Source organism: Aulonocara stuartgranti, assembly GCF_965226115.1.
Source record: "Aulonocara stuartgranti genome assembly, chromosome: 7".
NCBI lineage: Eukaryota > Metazoa > Chordata > Actinopteri > Cichliformes > Cichlidae > Aulonocara > Aulonocara stuartgranti.
Window position 1 is genome coordinate 18,828,161 of NC_138945.1, and position 22,306 is coordinate 18,850,466.

General features: G+C 43.5%; 2 protein-coding genes across 6 annotated transcripts in view; one reads left to right on the forward strand and one right to left on the reverse strand.

The window, feature by feature from the left end:
* Positions 1-17,865, forward strand: part of rapgef1b (Rap guanine nucleotide exchange factor (GEF) 1b) — a 45,233-nt gene extending 27,368 nt beyond the window's left edge. For 2 of the 5 annotated variants that reach the window (XM_082538197.1, XM_082538198.1), the window contains 19 exons: positions 336-516; positions 864-1,370; positions 2,394-2,596; positions 4,585-4,746; positions 6,475-6,621; positions 7,148-7,240; positions 8,220-8,299; positions 8,542-8,647; positions 9,329-9,404; positions 9,748-9,832; positions 13,282-13,374; positions 13,470-13,655; positions 15,322-15,406; positions 15,520-15,614; positions 15,772-15,850; positions 15,937-16,038; positions 16,137-16,234; positions 16,314-16,442; positions 16,651-17,865. In XM_082538197.1, the coding sequence (XP_082394323.1) occupies positions 336-516; positions 864-1,370; positions 2,394-2,596; positions 4,585-4,746; positions 6,475-6,621; positions 7,148-7,240; positions 8,220-8,299; positions 8,542-8,647; positions 9,329-9,404; positions 9,748-9,832; positions 13,282-13,374; positions 13,470-13,655; positions 15,322-15,406; positions 15,520-15,614; positions 15,772-15,850; positions 15,937-16,038; positions 16,137-16,234; positions 16,314-16,442; positions 16,651-16,801 (2,658 nt within the window). In that variant the 3' untranslated portion in view covers positions 16,802-17,865. The remainder of the gene's footprint in view (positions 1-335; positions 517-863; positions 1,371-2,393; positions 2,597-4,584; positions 4,747-6,474; positions 6,622-7,147; positions 7,241-8,219; positions 8,300-8,541; positions 8,648-9,328; positions 9,405-9,747; positions 9,833-13,281; positions 13,375-13,469; positions 13,656-15,321; positions 15,407-15,519; positions 15,615-15,771; positions 15,851-15,936; positions 16,039-16,136; positions 16,235-16,313; positions 16,443-16,650) is intronic. The other 3 variants (XM_082538199.1, XM_082538201.1, XM_082538200.1) reach the window with 2 other exon arrangements.
* A 76-nt stretch (positions 17,866-17,941) lies between these two features.
* uck1 (uridine-cytidine kinase 1) lies at positions 17,942-22,281 on the reverse strand. Its single transcript, XM_082538205.1, has 7 exons — positions 22,081-22,281; positions 21,518-21,677; positions 20,824-20,920; positions 20,590-20,732; positions 19,021-19,115; positions 18,866-18,914; positions 17,942-18,755 (listed from the first exon to the last, which is right to left on the reverse strand). The coding sequence occupies exons 1-7, from the start codon at positions 22,168-22,170 to the stop codon at positions 18,562-18,564; spliced, it is 828 nt and encodes a 275-aa protein (XP_082394331.1). The 5' UTR covers positions 22,171-22,281; the 3' UTR covers positions 17,942-18,561.
* Between the last annotated feature and the right edge of the window lie 25 nt (positions 22,282-22,306).

Sequence of the window (22,306 nt, forward strand, 5' to 3'; positions counted from 1 at the left end):
AACTATTCCTGAAGACTACTTAAAGAAATCAGAAGGAAACTTTGCCAAAGAGAGTTCAGGCTGTGATCAAGCATATCAAGTCATATTGTATATACTTGTTCAAATTGTACAACCTCCATTTTTGCTTTGTGTACTGTATTTTCATGTATGTTTGCACGTTTCAATAAATCACTGCACCTGTTTCCCATTTTCCTACAAAATACCAATAGAAAATAATGGCTCAGGACTTTTGCACAGCACTGTATTATAGCATCCCATTAGTTTACTTTAAAACCTTAAATGCAGTAGGTATTTGTAGGAAGTAAACTAACCTTTCAGTGTCTCTGCAACAACAGGAGTATGAACAGGAGTTCCTTCAGAGGCGTTTCTCTGGGGGAAGCCACTCGTACGGTGGCGACTCTCCCCGTCTTTCACCGTGCAGCAGCATGGGGAAACTCAGCAAATCCGACGAACAGCTTTCTTCCATAGAGCAGGACAGCGGGCAGTGTTCTCGGAACACCAGCTGTGAGACGCTCGGTAAGAAGTCCAGCTATTCAGCGCTGAATTGCTTATTTTATTTCTTATGCTGGTCAAATTGCTTGCACAAAATACTAAAGATGGGTGCATATTTAAATGTTAACAATGTACAAAATCAGGAAAAATATGTGCTTTTTTTTGCACAAATAGTTGACAGAAAAGTAAAAAAAACAGTCAAAAGTTCAACTGTGAGGTAATTATGCTGTGTTAGCTCCTGCTATTATAATTGACTTAAGGGGGTGGGTTCCTTAATATTTTCAACACTAGTTGTTGATGAAATATGAAGAACTAAATAAAAAAAATAAAATGTAATGTAAATAAAAATCATCTTCTCTTTATCTTTGCAGACAACACAGATCACTACGACCCAGATTATGACTTCCTCCACCAGGACTTGTCAGCTGGGGAAAACTTGCCCCCAATACCAGTTGGGGGGTGCCTCAGCCCCCTGCCCGAGTCTCACAGCGAGTCCTCTTCCCCCGTTCCTGGACAGCACCCCTCGCATCCACGCTTCAGCGCTCCCCCACCCCAGCACCAAGATTACTGGACCCCCCAGCCCAATCAGTCCTCCCGCATCAGCGCACCCCCTGCCCTGCCGATGAAGAAGCGGCGCAGCACCCAAACGTCGTCCTTCTCCGACAGTGGTTCCAGGGTGCTGTACGAGCGATTCCCCTCGCAGTACGACAACCTGTCGGAAGAGGAACTTCATCCAACGCCACCGTTCCCCCTTTTCACACCCATCTCACCCATGCCCCAAACAAATGGGGGCGTGTTTGTTTCCCAGTACGTTGCCAGTGAGAATGCAGATGTCCCCGCCAGCCCACCGCCACTGCCAGAAAAGAAAAGCAAACACAGTAAGTGAGGGGGGGAGAAAAGGGGCAGGAGACATTACGATGCAGCTGTTAGGTCTAGAAAGAAGGACGACCTTTAAATGAGTAAAGTAAGATTAAAGGTTAAAGACTGAAGTCGAGATTTGGAAAAGGACGCTCAGTGCACTTTGTCATCCACTTGTTGCACCGCGGTTTATGTCAAGGAAATATTCCTCTGTGAATAGAGGCAGGAAGTGAACACCAGGATGTGCTACAATGGGTTCGGCTCCAGGGGCACAGAGGGCAGTGGATGGTCACTTCCTCGCCCGACTGCTACATCACTTCCTCTCATGCTACTGTATTATGTCATTCCCAGCAGCAGACTGCCCTTCCTGCTTTTTTAATCACATTCCAGAGTCCTGGTTGATGTAAAGTGCAGTATATGCACACTACTGTTAACCCAGTGAGAATCACTATATAATAAGGTTTGTGTCATTCGAGGAGCTTTGTCAAACCCAGGAAAATAACTGATGATGTCATAGTGATGCATTCATGGGCTTTAGAACATTTTTAGCAAAATGTCTGAATCACCAGGGTGTTAACCACGCAGACGGAGTTTAATGAAAAATGTTATTGTGTGGTTGCCCAACACTTCGCTGTGACACGCTTACGTTTTTTTTTCCTTTTTAGATCTCCTGTATTTTATATCTCCCATCTTGCATGAGCAATACTGATTATTTACACTTGTTATAGACGTCAAGGTTAATTTCAAATTGTATTACTTTACAGTAATACAGAGAAAATCACAACAGTCAAATGACCCCCTATGAGAACGCTCTTGGCAACAGCTGGAAGGAAAAACTCTGTTTTAACAGGAAGGAACCTCAAGCAGAAAGAGGCCTATGGTGGGGCAGCCAGCTGCTGTGACTGGTTGGGGAGAGGAAGATGAGACAAAAGACGCACTTTGGAAGAGAGCCAGAGAATAATAATAACTATTTTTTCTTAAAGTTGGAACCTTACGCAAAATAAACAACACGTTTCCTAATCGAATCAATCTCTTTCCTCCAGTCCTTCAATACATGCAGTTTGTGGAAGACTACTCGGAGCCACAGCCCTCTGTCTTCTACCAGATGCCGCAGAGCGAAAGCATCTATGAACAGCGCAACAAGCGCTTCCAGGAGGTCTACGGCTTCAACGACTCCTTCAGCAGCACCGACTCAGTGCACGAGCCGGTGCAGCCCCCGGCTTTGCCACCAAAGCAAAGACAACTGGTAAGAGACATCTCTACTTCAAAGGGCCGCGACCTCGAGCTCCTTTAATATTTCGCCACATTTCATAAATTCTCAAGGCCTGAAGCAGATAAAATAGCCGGGTTTGCTCATTTGGGCCGAGTGAGCAAAGCTGTAATTTAAATTCCTGGAATCATTCAGTTCCGTTTAGAGCAAAACTTTGAAGCGGTGAAGTGTTCGTTGATGAAACTGCAATTTATGAAATGACACCTTAAATTACTAAAAAGCGTTGCGAGCCCGTGTGAAGAATACAAACAAGCCGTCTGCAGCGGCGGTGGTCCCTGCCGGCAGGAAGCAAAGAGTAGCTGCAAGTGCATTCCAGCGGTAATCCTCATCAATTTTCTCTCAAGCCTCCTCTTCTCTTGTTATCTCCCTCACCTATTCGACTCCCTCTCTTTCTTCTCTCTCCATTTCTGTAACCGCAGCAGACATCTGCACATACGTGGAGGTGTTTGGTTGTTAGTTGGAGATAAGACCGGCCTTTATCAGATCCAGACCACTTATCTTAATCTGGGTCGGCGTCTGGGTTAATTGAGACAACCGTCTGACAATGAGTCAGTGGGGAGAGAGTGGAGGAGACACACACCAGGATAAGTCACAGCAAAAGAAGGGCACACTGCTATCAAGCAATGCGTTCTCACACTAGCTCATTATATACTACCAAACCTGGAACATTATTGGTTACTTTCCATGTGATCTTAGTTATTTTCTCTGTGCTTCTCTAACCACTTTAAATTAAGAGGGGCTTTTTGTGCACCAGTCACACTTTAACAGCTTTTGGATTGTAGTTTAATGGCAGTTATGAGGTGGGGAACACGCAGTCCTAGTGAAGCAGATCAGCTGAGTTTTTGGCGCCTTCATTTTTATGTAGTGGTGAAAATGTTTTGATTTTTAAAACAAGGGTTTTTTGGGGGCCTTTAATGTGACTTTTTAAAATGTTTAACGATCACCACTAGAGAGCTTTATAAATATTTTGTGTTCACGGTAGATGATCCACATTTTGCCACATTTCCAGAAACACAATCGTCTTTTGTCCACAAATATGACTGCGCATTTGTGGACAGTAAGCAGATGACATGCTTCTCCGGGGTACAGAACAAATTCACAAAGAGAGAAACAGACTTTGTGGCTGAATGGCTGCCTACCCAGACCCACTACCTTCATCCGCTGTCCCCTTTCTGCCATCGACCCCTGTGTATTTTTGAGCCAGGCACCCAACTTTTATTTTTATCACTCTTTTGTCTGAGCATACAGTCGGGCCGCGCTCATCTCCGCCTTCCTGCCCCCTAGGCCTAATCTGGCCTCGTGTTTTGGACTTGATGAGCTCGTGGCCCAGTGGACTAAGCCTGTTTGCCTCCTCCATAAACCCATGTTCCAGGCTTACACGCTTTGGCAACTTTACAGGGCTTTGCAAAAAAAAAAAAGTCAATTCAGCCGCTGTGTGGATAAGGAAATGGGTGGGGGGAAAAAAAAAAAAACTAGAGCGGATCATATTGGCTCTGTTTAGAGCGTGTTGCAGCTGGCCTGGTTTCTGTAAAGCTCTTAAAGCTCAGGACATCAAAAGGTGTAGTGGGCTGTCAGAGTCAATATAAATGCGTGTAACCTGAACACGTCACATGTGCTGCAGTAATTAAGGTTTTCCAGGAAAACACAATAGAGAAGATTCAAAATCAGACACATTTCTCTTGTATTTCCATCTGCAGCCAATGAGCTGATGCTTCTCAGCTGTACTAGAAAAACCTCCTACGCTTTTACCACTTAACTTCACTGCTCCACTGCTGACCTTTGATTAAATCTGCTCTAATACAGTCTCGCTTCCTAGTGTAATCAACTGTCCCCTCTTCTCTTTTTCTCTTTTAACACCCACATCTGCACCTCTCCTCAACCCCGTCTTATTCTCACTCTTTCTTTCTTTCTTTCTTTCTTTCTTTCTTTCTTTCTTTCTTTCTTTGTCTTCGTTTCCCTCTCAGGCCTCCCACTCCTCTTCCCCTTCTTCTTCCTCCTCCTCCTCTCTCTCCTGCCACCTCCAGCCGTCTGTGGCGGCAATGGAGGAGGCGGGCTCTGGGCTGGGCCTCAGCATATCGGTTTCTAACTCCTACCTGATTGGCCAGGCGTCCATGACCACACCCACGGTAAGTCTCCCCCCCCCCTTCCCTTCCCTCCTTCACCCCGTGCATTTGAACTCTCCATTCTCCACTCTGGCTGGGTGCTGTGTCCAGGGGTAGCTTGACCCTGTGTGTGTGCTTCATATGTAAATACAGTCTTGTCCATCTACGCCTGCACCATTGACGTTCCTGACTACACCCTCAGGCGTTTGTGATTTGTTTGCTGTGCAGTTAGATTTGCTGCTCCACCCATCCATGCGTGCATTTGTTTTAACTGTGTGATTTTTGTTGTTGCTTTAAAAAATATATATATTGTTTATTATTGTGTGCTTTGCGTGGTAATGAGTCTGTGGAGTAATTTGTTATAGTTGAGTGCAGCTTCTTGCTAGCAAAGCTTGTGAGTTTGTGTGCAAAGCCTTCCTCTACCGGTTGTATTTGATCCTTTTCTTCTTTTCAGTGTGCCTCAGTTATTGAGTTGTAGGTACAAAGCAGCCCATTGGAACATCACATGAGAGTGTGTCAGGTCTTTTTTTGTTTCATTTCAACCATCAGCTTCTTCTTTAAGGGTTAGCTTGAGGCTAATCAGTGCTGTGTTCAAGTAAGCACTTTGTAGTAGATTTGGGATGTGTGTCACAGCCTTCCGGTCAGTATTTTTTGGAGAGTTGACCCATGGTGATCCCTCAGTGTGTGAGGCACGCTGAGACATGGTGTGGCTCTCCCTCAGGGTATCTCCAATGGAATGCAGCAGCAGATGGATCTGATGGAAAACACATTCCCTCCATTTCGACTGCTCTTCCTTCCACTCCTACTTCACCCTCCACCGTGAAGCCTCTCGACTACTAACCCTGTCCCTCTCACCTCCGTGCTGGGAGCGCCTTTTTCTCTCCTAAACACATGCACACTTCCACATCTCCCATTTGCCAGTTTCTGTGGAATGTTTGCATTCCTCAAATCGTCAGGGCATGATGGTTTTTGGGGGAATGTCAAGGGGGGGGGGGCGCCTTCCAGGAAAGCAGCTTTGCATATGTCGAGAGGGATGACGTGTTAAAGGAGCGGAGAGGAATTTCACAGATTTGGGAGGATTTTCGAGATTTGCGTTGCAAAGTAAAAGAAGAATGAGATTCTTCGGTTCCGGTTTCTGTTCGGCTGTGCATGAGCGTGCCATTTCATTTGTCTGCGTGTTTGCCAGTGATCTATGTGTTTGCACCACTCTGTGCTGGTATGCTGAGACAGGGCTGCTATGTGCAACATGTTAGAACAAGTTACTGCTCCCTCCCTGCTGCCAGGCATCTATTTAGTGGCCACATGAACCACCAAACATTTAGACATCGCTTGTTGAAACATAGATGCACACTGAGAGCTGATGCTGGCTTATCCGTGTCCTTGTTAAGCCAAGCCCTTTTTTTATAGCTTCCATGTTACCCCTCTGGAAATGTTTATGTTGTATTTAGTTTAGGGGTGTGTGTGTGTGTGTGTGTGTGTGTGTGTGTGTGTGTGTGTGTGTGTGTGTGTGTGTGTGCGCGCAATTCATGTTCAGGCACATCACTCCCATAGTCAAAGGCTAATGGAAGTTTTGGAGGTATGAGGTGAACACGCCCCCCTCCCTCGCTGTCTTTTTCCCTTTGTGCAGAATCTTTTTCTACCTGCTCTGCCTCCTTCTTTCTGATCTCTTAGACCTGTCTTTTTCTTCTTTTTTTTTCCTTTTCATTTTGTTTTGTCTTCTTTCTTGCTTTCATTCTTTTCCACCAATCACAGAGCTTGGACCAGGTTGCCTTGACCAATGCCACCATTCTGGATGGCAGCGGGGGCGGGCCCAACGGTTCCCTGGCTGGCTCAGTGGGTTCTATGGCTGTCTGTCTTCCTTCTGAGTCTTCTCTCACTGACTCTCTCCACACCTCAGCGGTGAGCGTACAAAAAAAGGACAGATGTTGGAAGCTCAAGCAGGAATACTTTTGAACCAGCTCTGTGAAACAGATTTAAAAGGGGGGGAAAATGTGATGCTGGATCCCTTCCCCTGGCAGATTGGTATTAGATCACAGCTGTTTGGCGTACAGTATTGTTGCTCATATAATAATAACGCAGTGACTCATTTTCTTAGTGGTATCTTGTTGTCATTATCACTGCTCACAAGCTGACTGCTGTCTGATTATTGGTCCTTAAAAGAATCCCAGCGGAGCATGTTGCACTGCATGTTCTTCTTGCCAGTAAATATTATTACCTGTTTGTATCTAACGCACTCCAGCGCCACCTGGTGGTCACAAGTAAGCAGAACTAGAAGGCACATCACTCTCTGTAGAGCGCCAGACCTCGACTAGACTGCTATCTCTCCTCCTTAGCCACACATTCTCACTCGGCGTCTGCTCCACCCTTAGCAAACACTCTCTGCCGCCCTCACACCTCGGTTTGTGTCCCTCCTCTCTTCCCATAGAGCGAGAGCGCGAACGACGAGGGCGGGGAGGGGGAGTATGTCAACTTGTACTCATCCAGCCAGGCCAATGGGGAGCTGCCTCACTCCCTCGGAGTAAGTAGCTGACCGGCACGGGGTGGGGAGGTGAAAGGTCAATTCCATCTGCACATCCCCATCACTTCAGGGGTATGAATCAATTGGAGGGATTTCGAGCGACGGTCGGCAGATGTCAGCCTCACATCTGTTGCGCGCCGAGCAGCTTTTATTGATTCACCTCCTGGAGCGATGGCGAAGAGATGGAATGTGAACATGGCCAAACCTGACTGAGCATGACTTGAGGTTCACAGGGTTTTGCCTGCAAGGGACTCGTGTGCTCCGGCTGGTGTCTGTGGGGGGAAAAAAAAGATGTCCATGTTGTGTATGTTGTTATGAATGCCTGGCTGCTGATTGCCCTCCTCTCTCTCTCTCTCTCTCACTGGCTGCGCTTTAACTGTAACAAGCGTTTAACCATGTTCAAATCTAACACCTAACATGTTGTTGCTGAGGGATTCTCAATGGTTTCCAGTAACACTTCTCATAACAGTTGTTGTGCACCTGTGCATGTGCGACAAGTGTATGTGCGTGCGTGTACAGTGGTGTTTGTATTCCCTTGGGGCAGCTTGTGCATTTGGGATTTTAAGGCATGTTGGGGTGAGGTGAGAAAGAGAGAGAACAAAGGATTAGGATGATGTATGGAAGTGTGGTTGTGTTTGTGGTTCTACATTTGGTGCTTCTACCCTGTGGTGTTGTTCTGGTTTGGGTATCATCTGTCGGGTTTTTCCTTACTCACAACGAAGGAAAGCTTCATTATTTGACCCCCCCAGCTCATTACACCTTATCTGCATCAGCACTAATGGGGACAACATCCTTTGTAAACCTTGAGATAAACCATTCACCATTTCTGCTCTGCCAACATGTTGCATGAGGTCCTAGTGGTCCCTCTGATGCCATCAACAGCCACGCAGCCTCCTGTTGCTGCTTGGGGGTCATTCATCAGTGATGATGTCACAGATGCTCATTTAATTATTTATTTTTCTCCCCTTTCCACAAATAGGACACAATCGCGGCTGATGATGTCCTTCAAGACCCCACCCCTCAGATGCCATCCACCAATAACAAAGAGGATAAGGAAAGGTATTGCAGAAAGGATGTTCTTCACATTTGATGAGCTAGTTAGCACAACTGTGAAATATAATGTTTTGCAAAATGATCAGTTGTTTCCACTCTTGCACACAGTGTGAATTTTGAACATGTTTGATGATGGGTGTGTGTGTGTGTGTGTGTGTGTGTGTGTGTGTGTGTGTGTGTGTGTGTGCGCGCGCGCGCGTGTGTGTGTGTGTGCGCGCGCGCGCGTGTGTGTGTGTGTGGTTTTTCAGAAGGCAAAAGGCAACTGATTCAGCTGGGAGCGATGAAGAAGATGTGGACGAGCTCGCCCTCATAGACCACAAGGAGATCATGAGCAGGATAACACTAAAACAAGAAGTAAGGGGACAGCTGTTTGAGGCCTGTGTGCTGTTTTTAGAAATCCACCGACAACAGAAGTGTGCAGCAGCACCAGCGTACAAAGCACGCTTCATCCTGTTAGTCCAGCTCAGGGTAAAAGGTCGCCGTGAGTCATTCAGATGTGAAATCAGATCCCGAGAGCAGCCGTGGCTGCCCTCTGGAGTTCAGTCTCCAAAACTGCAGATCTAAAAATTGACTGCTCTGCTGCTGCTCCATCCTCCTCCTTTGTCCTGTGTGGTGCAGTGTGAGGGTTAGATACAGAGATACAGATGTGTGAAAATGCTGTTCGCCACTCTGCAAGGTTAGGGCCAGTGTGACAGCAATGCTTTAAAAAAGGAGACGGGGAGCGATCAGAAATGTAAGGAGGAAAGGTGTAAAGCTTTGCTGAGATTTAGAGGTGTCGTGCAAGAAATATCACAGCAGAGGCGATCTTTGTCACGCACAGATCTAGACTTTTTCTCCGTCATCAGTTAGGGAGCTGGTGCAGGACAGGAGGGGTCGGGGAGGGGGAAGGAAATGTGCGTGCTTCATTTTGGGCTAGACTGCATCACTCCATCCCAAGTCTAACCACTCTTTTCTTCTTCTCCTCCTCCTCCTTTCACTCTCACCCACCTCTCCGTATTTCTCTGCCGCACCTCGCCCGCTACTTAATATTCGCAGAATGACGACGGCCCCGACGTCCGCGCCGGATCAGGGGACATCCTATTAGTCCACGCTACAGAAACAGACCGCAAAGGTACAGTACAGCACACGCAAAGCATCGCAGTCGTTATGTTGTGCAGTGTGTCACTGTGCTTCTGGGTCACTGGCACAGATTTGTTTTGCCAGCTTTGACAGCTGTGCGTTTACATTAGAGTCAAAGACAGATTTATGTGTACTTGTTTAAATTCGACTGCTATGTTATTATTTTTCCTCTGAACGGTGTTTTAAATAGCTTTCTGTCTCTTTGCGGTTCAGTTTTTTGCAGCGTGTCAGCCCTTCACGTTTGATGTGCTGTCAGCTTTAATTAAGTAACTGAAAACACTGGCTGCACATCGACTGAAACACGCTGCCTTTTTCCCTCTGTTCTTGCCCGACAGATCTCGTTTTGTACTGTGAAGCCTTTCTGACTACATATAGGACTTTTATAACCCCAGAGGACCTCATTAAGAAGCTACACTACAGATATCCTTTTCAAATAACTCTACATGTCACTCTGACCTTTTTTTTTGTTTGGTTGTTGTTGTTGACAGAGTGCTCTTTCTCTCACTTTAATCCTTATTTACCAAGGAGACCCTTGTTCATCCTGCTTGCTCGTTTTAGAGCTTTCACTTAAATTATATTCATACTTTTTTTCCTATATTTTATTTCTTTATTTTTTATTAATTGTTATTATTATTTTTAATGATTAAAAAAACTGAGACATTAGGGGCAGTGTGGGTTCTCTCAGGTTAACTAGTGATTCTAAATTGGCCCTAGGAGTGAATGTGAGTGAGAATGGTTGTCCGTCTCTTTGTGTTGCTCCTGCGACAAATTAGCGACCTGTCCAGCCCTGTGGTACCTCGGACAGGGTCCAGCCCACCTCCTCCAACCCTAAACTAGACAAGTGGAAGAGGATGGATGGATGGATTTTAGACATCACATGAATTGGACTTAATATTTAGCACTCCACTGAAGACTAAACACACTACTTCTGCAGTGTTTCATCATTAACTTTATATGGCCAAACTTATTATTTGGACAAATTAGGAGATGCTTTAATAAATCGTTCTTAATCATGTGTGTTGCAGACTTGTGTCACTGCAAACCTACTCGGGGAAATTTTGATAAGCTGCATTTTGTCCCAATGTCTTAATGACTAGACAGTTAATCAACTGATTGAGCATATCATCAGTGGAATATCTGATAATAAGTTAGTCACAGCTCTATTGTTTTTACTGCAGGAATTAATTAGCAACGCGGTAATGACAGTGATTACTGCCTAATGACGATCATTGTTTATACAAGACACTGAGGCTCACAGAAAGCTAAAGGGAACAGGCAAAAACAGTCTTGTGTCAAACACACATGCCTTTGAATTTTAGAGAAAATGTGTATTTGTTATGCCATTGTGATGTAGTCACATGATGCATGTCTATGTAGACATAAAGCGGTCCCATTACACTGTCTAATCAGTTACTTTTTTTGTTGTGTTTTCTGAGTTCAGACAGGACAAGTCAAAAAAATCATCGCTTACATCTGCAGAACTTAAGCAAAGCTCCAGGTTGAGTTCAAAAAGGTGTTTTTTTTCTAAGCATGGTGGATATGGGGAGGCTTGCTTTGCATTAGCTGGCCTGCCAGAACCTAAAACTCCAGTGGGAGATCATAAGTGTCACAATGGTGGTTATCAGCTTTGTGTGTTAACCCAGGCTTTCTGCTTCAGGCTCCTGTAAAAGGGATGTTTGACGTGTTGTTTGACTCTTTCTCCACAAAATGGATCATAAGACTGTCCTGAAGACTGGAGAGTAATGCTGCAGAAAATTGCACATTTCATGATTTGTTCAACACAAGCGCACAGAGGGGAAATATAAATATGTTAATATATTTATATTACTGCTCTGTGTGCTCTCTGTGCTGCTGTAACTGCTGCACATCAGAGCTCTTAAACTTAAAGGCATAAGCCTTAAAGGCAGATCAATGTGTTCAGCTCTGACTCCGTCTCATAGCCTTATTGACTAAATAGGAATTCTTGATGATACATGCCCAATAAAATCTATGTGGTCAGTTTTCTGATCTGTCTTCTAGAAGCTGCAATTCCAGTAGCATAAGGAAAAAAAATCAACTTTATTTAAATAGAACCTTTGAAAGATCGAAATTATAAAGTGCATCACAAGACAAACAGAGATAAAAGTGAAACGGTGATAGGTGTAAGATACTGGCAGCACAAGGAGATTAAAAGTGAGCAATAAAGAAAATTAAAAATAGAAAACAGGTAAATTAAAAGCAAATATAAAATAATTAAAACATCATTGCTGGGGAAAGATGATACACTTTGGTGTGCACTTTGTACTTTGGTGCAAACCCACAGCACAATATAAGTTAACACAATTATAAGTTAGTGTTTTAGAATTAGCTGAAGAGAAGCTAAAACAGGGGTGAAGTGTTCGCTTTTTGTGTGGTTTTAGTAAAGAAGTCTGGCCACTGCATTTTAGTCCAGCTGTGCTCTGTAAACGTTGTTTCCACAAACAATTGTATAACAAACTGCAATAATCTAACCTAAAGGAGATGAAAGCGTCTATACTTTTGGATAAAATTGATCTGACCTTGCTGGGACTCCTAAGCTGCATAAAACAAGACTTGACAAATTATTCAGGCTCAGGCGGTTGTCAGAAATGATGATGAGGTCTTTACAATATTGGCTCAACTTTAAAGACAAAGAGCAGTTGTCAATAAAACCGTTAAGAGCTCTGCAGGTATTTTGGCCATGTGTTGAGGCTAATGACTCTGCAAAAACGCCCTGCACCATAGTTCAGCATTCAGAGTGGGACACTGATTAATAAAAGCAGAGTGTGGGAGACTGTTCAGCAGATTAGGACCAAACATAACAAGAAATTAAAGATTTTCTGTATTGCAAATGCGATGCATGGTTTCCACTGCTGTAACTTCAAACCTCATGGTTGCATGTATACATATTCCTTGTGTAGACTTACAGGATGCTGTTTGAAATAACAGAGAAAATGTGGCACCCACAGTCAATTTTTAAGCCAAAAAGCCGAACACACAAGTTACCTTGGTGATCTAGACAGGTACCCATTATTCTCACCTCACAGTACAACTCTTAGAGCAGGAATCAAGGAAAACAAGAGAAGCTGAAGTGGAGGTGGGTATCAAAGTGGCTTACAGCTCTGCAGTTACAGAAGTCGAGCTAAAGCAAACAGCACTCTTCATATAAGATTTGCCAGCTGATTGAGTAGAAGGTTCTTTATCCAAATCTTGGCTCAGTGGCCTGTCTGAACTAAGGTGACTCTTGATTTCTTCAATGTACATAACATACCTTTGATGCCGTTTAATAAGCAAATTATTTTGAATTTATTTACTACATAAAGGGAAAAGAATGTGACTGTAAAGGGAAAACCACACCAAAGCTGGAAAAACATCTGCAAACATGACTTCAGTTCTATTTAGGAATCCTTACACAAAATAGTGGGAGGATTATCTATCTGTAAGTATCCCTACAGTACACTGCTGTTGCCATGACAGTTTTTTGTAAAGTGCTCTTCACTCCTGACTTTGTCCTTATACTTAAATATTAAAGAAAGCTGTTGTGTATGTACTCCTGGTTGGGATAGGGCTAGATATGTGGGTGTGTGTGTTTACTCTGCACCGTGATGTTGCAGAGTAATGCAGAAGTGATATAACAAGCAGTGTAACTGATTGAAGTAAATGAGTGAAGAAATGCATTGTTTTTTAAAAGGGAAAGCATGTTATGTATTCATAGTTCACTTATTTTGGGTAAGAACCGTACTGGGACAAGTCCCTGATGAATTGATGATTCATTCATCTGCCACTTCTTGGAAGTATCATGAAGTATCAAGCTTTTTCTTTTTTTAATTCCACATTAAACACTGTTGTCACTGTCCTTAACCACAAAGCACATATACCACGTTCTGCCATAGTCCAGACACCTTCAAGAAACGAGTCAGCAAGAACACGTTCTTTGTGCTGGTTCGTGTGGTAGATGAGCTGTGGTGAGTAGTTATTGTTCCCCGTTGTCCTTCTTTTGTTACCTTTTAACTGCTTTATTGAGCTGACAGATTTCTTTCGTCCCTTCTGTGTCTTCCAGCTTGGTAGAGCTGACCGAGGACATTTTGAAACAGCTCATGGACCTGGTGTTCACACTAGTGTGTAATGGCGAACTCAGTCTCGCCCGTGTGCTCCGCAAGAATATCCTGGATAAGGTGGAGCAAAAGAAGCTGCTGCGTTACACTAACTCACTCAAGCCCCTCGCGGCACGAGGGGTCTCTGCAAGGTACTGTGGGAGTTTCAAGTCAAGTCTTTTTGAGGCGTGCATGGGGATGGGGATGACGGAAAAATGCAGTGCTTCTCTTATAGCTCTGTACCTTTAAGGATAACAAGCAGGGCTGGATTCAGTGCCTGGCAGACTTGCAATCAGAAACCACAAGACTGCAGTCATAGAATCTTAAACCAATTTAATGATTCCCAGATGATATCATGGCTGCAGTTAAACATTTGGGGAGTAAAGCGTTGTGTACTGAGATGTATCTTAATATCAGATTCCATTTTAACTTCATTAAGCAGCTATTTTATCGACACAGGGTGCTGTATTAAAATAATTTCTCTGTACTAATTAATAATCAGTCGACCAGTTTGAGGTAATATAAGAAATAGCTTAGTAATTGTGATGAAAGTGAAGATGATCAGACAGTCCAGGTAAATGAATTCTAATGAGCAGTGGAAGGTTGAAGCACTGACAGTTTGGCACAGGATAGGTGGACAGTGACAGCGCTAACAGGAGTGAAGCCAGGCGGGGACGATCAAGGACACAAATAAAAAATCGGAAAGCGGTGCACAGTTTTTCTGTGGTTTCTGGATTAAACAACGTGTCCCTCAAGTGGTGTGAAAGATTGTGCAATGGCTTGTTTTCTCTCATTTGGTAGCTGTATCAAAAGGGTTACCCAATCAGCAGCTATGTGTGCACTATGTATCAATCCGCTATATTAAAAAGGCCGAGTTAGTGGCTCAGCTGTGTGCCACAACAGTGCACCACAGTTTCCATTTAAATTGTTTTGTAAAGTGTTTTGGAATGAATTGAATCATAGCCTGTATATAAATGATGGACATAGCCGCAGTGAGGTCACCCATTGATTCTGGACTCTGCAGTAACACTGAGGCAAAGTTGAACCCAGGAACCCTGCAACAGTCTTCAGTTCAGTTTTATTTTATTCATACAGCACCTGAAGGCGCTTTATATTGTAAGGTACAGACCCTACAATAATACGGGGAAAGTCACAACAATCAGGTGACCCCCTATGAGCAAGTACTTGGTGACAATAGGAAGGAAAAACTCCCTTTAAACAGGAAGAAACCTCCAGCAGAAACAGACTCAGGTTCAGGGAGGGCTGCCATTACGCCACTCATCCACACGACGTATAGCAGCACCCACTACATCCATCTTTTATGCTAGAACTACAGTTTTGGCGGTTCTGCTTTGTGTGTGTTGTATATTTGCCACCCTGTCACCTGTCAATCATTGGTATCCTGCGATCTAATTGGCAGCCATTTCAACTATCCCCCTTGAAGTTGAGGAAAGTTTCATTTGGTACCCACCCACTACACATGACACGTAGTGTTTTTTTGTCTGTGGGCATGTGAATGTCATTGACTTTCTTTTGTCTCTGCTAGTCACTTCCTGTGGGGATGTGCCTTGACATATAGCAATTGCCATAAATGCAGTTTCTTCCAGTTAAAAGGGAGTTTTTCCTTCCCGCTGTCACCAAGAGTTTGGTCAAAGTGGTTGTCTGATTGTTGGGTCTTTACCTTACAGCATAAAGCACCTCGAGATGACTGTTGTTGTGTTTGTAAGGCTTTTTTGCTCTTCGGGACAGATGGGAAAGTAGGAGGTTGTGTCGCTTCAGTTTCAGACTCCATCTAATGATTTGTGTGTTTTTCATCAGGCCTGGAACTCTTCACGACTTTCGCAGTCACGAGATCGCCGATCAGCTCACACTTCTCGACGCTGAACTTTTTTATAAAATTGAGGTACGGTGCCTTCGTTGCTGCGTTAAATCTTTCACCGATCTGCCGATCATTTGTGCTTTGACACATAATCAATCCCAACTTTGTGCTCTGCTCTCCTCTGTGTTTTCCTTCAGATTCCCGAAGTTCTACTTTGGGCCAAGGAGCAGAATGAGGAGAAGAGTCCGAACCTGACTCAGTTCACAGAGCACTTTAACAACATGAGCTATTGGTATGACAAAAAAAGACTAAACACAAACCTCATCAGACACTGTAACGCTTAACTCAACATCTCCTCCCCTATAATTAAATTCTGTGGCTTTCCTCTCATACCATCTCGCCTCAATAAACGCCGACACCCCACCGTGTCTCTCTCTGTCTCCTTGCAGGGTTCGCTCTTTGATAATTCAGCAAGAGAAAGCTCAAGACAGAGAAAAGCTGCTTCTCAAGTTCATTAAGATAATGAAGGTTGGTTTAAGTCTTACAAACCTTACAAATCATCAGGAGTTTCCCTGTTTAACAGCATTTAACAGTCATATTTATTTTTATTACAGCACTTAAGAAAGTTGAATAACTTCAACTCCTACTTGGCAATACTGTCTGCTTTGGACTCGGCCCCCATCAGGAGGTTGGAGTGGCAGAAGCAGACCTCAGAGGTGAGACGATTGCGAATTTAGGAAGAGAAATTAAAAATCTCCTCGGGTATCACAGCTGTTATTTAATTTAATAAACATCCCCACATCTTCTCCCTCAGGGATTGGAGGAGTATTGCACGCTGATCGACAGCTCCTCCTCCTTCAGGGCATACAGAGCTGCACTGGCTGAAGTGGAGCCCCCGTGCATCCCGTACTTGTGAGTAAATGCGCATGACTCATCGAGATGGGCGTCTACCCACGACTGGTTCATTTATTCCTTCCACTCTTCTCCACAGGGGTCTCATCCTCCAGGACCTGACCTTCGTCCACCTGGGGAACCCTGACCTGATCGACGGGAAGGTCAATTTCTCCAAACGCTGGCAGCAGTTCAACATTCTGGACAGTATGCGGCGCTTCCAACAAGTGTAGGTCCATCGGAATAAGTAGGATTTAATAAGAAGCCACTGAACACATCAATCGCAGCAATAAATGTCATCATCGTTTGCCACTGGAAGGAACGCTAATGTGTTCCTGCTTTGTTCTCCATTAAATTTTAATGTCATAAAACATGGCTGTCATCTTCACACAGACTGCTTTGCTTTCTCAGTAATGAATTACCTCTCCTCATCTCAGGCATTATGAGCTGAAGCGCAACGAAGACATCGTCTCGTTCTTCAACGACTTCAGCGATCACCTGGCCGAGGAGGCCCTCTGGGAGCTGTCGCTGAAGATAAAACCCAGAAACATCTCGAGACGCAAGACGGACCGCGAGGAGAAGACCTAGGGCCCGCGGAGGGGAGGAGGGCCTCCAACACTGACCTCCAACTGTGCTTCATGACACTAACTCCACTTTACTACAGACTGAAAGAGAGACGAACGGAAGCTACCCGCAGAGGCTGATGGGAGACTCATTGTGGGTGGGGGGAGGGGGTTGAGAACAAACTACAGACAACTGAAGCGTCATCGAGGTTTACAAAGAGCTCTACTGCTCGGGGAGATTATAATTGGGATTATTGGAGACATTCTGTGGCTGCGGCGAGACAACAGGTAGACCGGTGCCAAGGAGGGGAAGAATCACAGGGAGACACTACGGAAATGACCAGTCTGCTCCCTGGGCTTTCTGTTTTAGAGTGGAGCTGCTGCGCGAGTGTGTGAGTGTGTGAGCTGAATGGTCCATTACTCTCAAGCCGCTCCTTCCTCTTCCTCATGTATGTGCCATCTATTGGTTTTCTTCAGCCCTCTCCCTACTCGAGTTCCCCTCAAACGGCAGCCTGACACAAACTGTGACATCTACGGGCGGGCCGCAGACCCCCGAGGGCTCGCTGTGGGCACGAGGCTGGGAGGTGGGAGATTTGGACTTAGAGGAGAGGATGGCCATGATAGACTGGAAACCTGTTTTGCAACATTTTTGTGTAAGAATCATGTATGGTTATGAAATGTATTATATACAGTGCTCCTTTTGTTCTTAAAAAGGATGTTTATGCTTATGAGAAGAGCTCCGCTTCTCCCAAGTGCCATACACGTGCACTTGAAAGAAAAAAAAAAGATAAGCAAAGCAAAAACACAAGAAGATAAATAACTAAAGATGCTGTGATCTGTGTACATCATTCTGAATCATCGAGTGCCGTGTTCAAGTGTAGAGAAACCATCAGGCAATCACAGTCACGTCCCGGTCATGTTAGTGTGTGAAAGACTGTGTGACTGAAGTCCTCTGTGACTTGTGTGTGTGTGTGTCATTCCAAAAATGTGCTGTAGTAAAATCATTTTTTTTTTATTCCTTTTTGGGGATAAAACCAACACTTCACACTGTGCTCTCAAACTCCAATAAAGCAAACGGCTCTTTCTATACACACTGTGTTGGTCACAAGATCCACCACCCCCATTCCACCCCACCCTCCTTTTCTCAAATCGACTGACACTTGAATAAAGTTTAACAGTTTCCGTTTATTGTCGTACACAAATAACGAGTGGAAGTAAACAAATTAAGGCATAGATCCATTATTAAATAATTAAGGATGTGCTCGATATGAAACTAGGTGCAACACATCTGGCTCTGACTTGATTTAAAAGAGAAACGTACAAGACATCTGCATTATCATTTCAATATATTAATCTGAAAGCAATAAAGAAGCATGACTCAGTTTAACAGTAGGGTCACTCCAAGTGCAAAAGCATGACTATAGGTCAGCATCTACTGTACAGAAACACTTCCTACCCTCAATTATAAGACCTCCAGTCGCAGACACAGGTCACATGACTGGACTTAACACTGAAAAAAAAAAACAAAAGACAAATTAAAGCATCATGGAAGACTGCTTGTTTAAAAACAAAAAACATATTCAAGAGTCTGTTAATGCACCAATAACTGCAGTTAAATGGGAAAGACGTTGCAGCACTAAATCCCTGCAACATGTGATTATGGGTAATATTTTAAAATAATGCAGAGCGTGTCCAACACACTTCACATTTAGAAAAAAAAAAATTTAAATACAATCTGTAGCAGCGATTAAAGCTCAAAGCCAATCGATTCAAATCTATACAGTCTCAGTGAGGCCGACTGCTGGGCTCCAGGAGGACCCTCTTTCCTGGGGCGTTAGCGGATCCGTTCTGTAGGTCACCTTGCTCAGACAGGACCCGTTTAAGAGCACGTGCTTGGCCGTTCACGGATCCACGCTGCCATTTGCAGATTTCGCCGTTTAAAATATCTTGGATGTGCTGCACAATGAGGTTAATGGCCACTGATGGAAATCAGAAAAAAACGAGTTGGGGGTTTTTCTGTTTTTTTTGACTCTACAGAGAGCAAGAAAATGCTGAAATGTATTTATTTTCTTAAGGAAAAAGCACTCACCCATATTGTCGACTCCTCTTGGAATGATGACATCTGCATACTTCTTAGTCTGGGAAGAACAAAATGTCTTTAGAAACAAATGTAATGTGTGTCTGCTTAACAGAATAAGATGCTGAACAAATAAGCGCATAATCGGGGCTGACCACCACACTTACAGGCAAACAAAACTCTTCAAAAGCTGGCTTCACAAATGTTGTATACTGACTGAGAATCTGCTCGAGATCTCTCCCTCTGCTCATGTCTCGCAGAACTACAGGAGGAGAAAAAAAAAGAAAAAAGTAGGATATGAAGTAATATCAACTGTAAAAATGTGATGCAGCATATAAAGATTAGACCAAAAACTGAATCCCAAAGACAAGTGATGATGCCATCAAGAACAACTGGACTTTCCCATATTTGTGTTCTCTTCATTTCACTGTCTGTAATATCTATTAATATTACTATGGTACAAAATTTGTGAGTCATCCTCAGTTTCTTTATATTTTGCTAGAAAAAAAATAGGAAATGGGTACAGTAATTGATTCAAACTTGCATGGAAATACCCGTATATAAAGAAAAATTGAGTTCTAGTGATTTGGAATATTAGTTCTGATGAACACAGGTCTCGCTCTTGTCATTTCTGTAAGTAGCCTGCAGGAATAGTGCTCCAGGCTTCTTTGGGTGTTGGCTGCCTTTTGTTCTGCTCTCTGTCAGGAGGATCCCACAATGCTTCAGTAATGTCCAGATCAGGACACTGGGGAGGCCAATCCATGACCTATAATGTTCCATTGTATGATTGTTTTTTAATCCATCTGTGTTTTTGCTGCATTAATAGTTTGTTTGAGATCATCGTCATGATAAAAACTCAAGCTGCTTTATATCACACATTTTCCAGATGGTTCTGTATGTTCAATCAACTTCTGACTGCAACTTTCTGTGTTCATAATTCCTAATTTTGACAAGATCCCCAAAGCCACTGGTCGAAATGCAGCCTTAAACCATGACAGAGCCTCCGCTGTGATGGGCAGATGACTAAACGCTCTCCTGACCTCCTCTGTATATAGACAGCCATCTAAACCTAAAATTTAGAAATTCAGATTCATCACGCCTTAAGACCTGTTGCCACTGATTTACAGTGTAGTTTTTCTGTTATTTGGTATACCTCAGCCTTTTTCTTCCCGTTTCCCCTCCTTAACAACGGCTTCTTGACAGCCACCCTTCCACTGAGACCATTTCTGATGAAGCTTCAGTGACAGATCTATTGAAGGGCCAGATCCTGTGTCAGGCTTTTGTTGGATCTTTTCACCCCATTTCTTTAGGACATGACTTTCAAATACTGTTCACTGCACCACAGCAAGATATGCCAGCTTTTCAGCTAATTGATTCTGATGTAAGGGTTGAATGCTCAGCCAAATACACATTTGGGCCTGACCTGGCCAGTCAGCCAACAAAATGAGCCCCCTTAGTTCTGCTGGCAAGTTTTCTATTTTTGGCCTCTGATGATAAAGCTTTTTATGGATTAGATCATCGTATTGTTACCAAACCACAATAATCCCAACAAATAGCACAGTTTGACATCTTAAACTTAGAAATTAATAGAAAATCAACAAAGACTGGTAAATGAAAGTTATTTTGTTCATGTTATTTTGAAAGTTTTGAAATCTTAAGAAACATTAAAAAAAAAATTTTTTTAATAACATAAATTTTTGGTTTGGTTTTCACATGTGTAAGGGAGTCACCGATACCTCTGCGAGACAGTCTGACGTCTGAATCTGTGTCCACAAACAGCTTCATGTGAAACATGTCGCGCACTTTCTGTGGGTAGAAAACGAGGATCCCCTCAAAGAGGACTACGTCCGCTGGGTAAACTGTGATCCTCTCTTCCTGCCTATAAACACAATAAATGAGGTGAGGACAGAGGACTTTATTTTTTTATAAAGAATATCAGGGCTTAGAACCACAAAGAGCTTCCTTCCTACCTGGAATGGGTGACAAAGTCATATGTTGGCACTTCGACTACCCTCCCCTCCACGATATCCTTCAACGTTTGGTACATTAACTCATTATCAAATGCCTCTGAAAGACATTAAACCGAAACACTGAAGGACTAGCCTTATGTGTCTAATTCACTGTATAAAACAGCAAAAACATGATTAAATCAATAAATATGTGAAGTACATAATACGAGGCATGTAAGGAGCATAATTTCACAGAGCCCATGTTCAGCATTACCCACTAAACCCACACGTGTTAACACAAGTGTACTTAACTAAAGCACTGCTTCCAGCCCATATATTGTCACCTGCTCAGAAATAGCAATCCCAAACTCTAAATAAAATCTAAGCATTGCAATTCATCATGTCAGACTTTGAATTTTCTGTTTCTGTGGTTTTTTGCTCCTGATTGTTTTTTACTTCTTTTTTTTTTCCTCCACAGGACTTTTATATTTACTACAGATGTTAGATCATCCAGTAACAATATCTGGATGTCTTTTATAATTAACAACACCCTTAAAACAGCATAACAAAATATATATGCATGCTATTTTACAATACAGGTAGGTTTTTAACTCTCCTATACCTCTATTAGAGTGATCTTACAAATACACCGACTGGGTCTGTCGTGATCAGATTTGGCAGAGGGGAAAAAATCCTACTTGTAGCATGAGCCTACCTGGGTGATCGAAGTTGTACTGGCCTTTGATCGCTTTGGCTTTTTGATCTGGAGTCAGGACCCTGTAGAAGCAGTCCTGGCTTATAATTGCCACCTTCCTCTGGCGGTGGTCCACCTTGTTCTGACCCAGGAGCTCCATGATCTTTGCACAGACGGTCGACTGTAAATAAATAAATAAAAATCGACTTTTGTTGTCGGTAATGCCTTTGATTGTATTAAAGCACAATATTAAATTCTGTTTTAGTTGATGTCCAGAGCAACAGTCTGAAGTGAAACGTTGTATCAGTGACCTCGGTATTTATTAGCTCACTCCAGGTCTATAAAGAACTGACAGTTTCATTACAGCGGCTAGTTAGCTGGACAAGTCTTGGGCCACCAGGTCACAAATATAGTATAAAATGAACACAGCAGACATGTAATTATGACCAACATACGTATTTCCCGGGTAAGTGAGTGTGACATTTGTTTTTGTCAGGTTGATAAACGCTAATATTGGCGCCAATAGCATGTACGCAAAGCTAGCCGGGATGCTAAATCACATACAAGCCCTAAACATGACGGACCTTGCCGCTGGCCGTTCCTCCGCTGACACCGATCAGGAAAGGCCGATGGCGGGGCCTGTCCGCCTCGTCCTGGGCTCCTGCAGTGTCCATTGCAGTCAATTCTATAGACTGCAAAATATAGCTAGCTTAGCTGAGAACTACTTGTCATATATGTTTACACGTTTACTGTACGCGACAATGCGAGATGTCGCGAGATTAGTCGTTCCCAACGGAACGCCCACAGGGT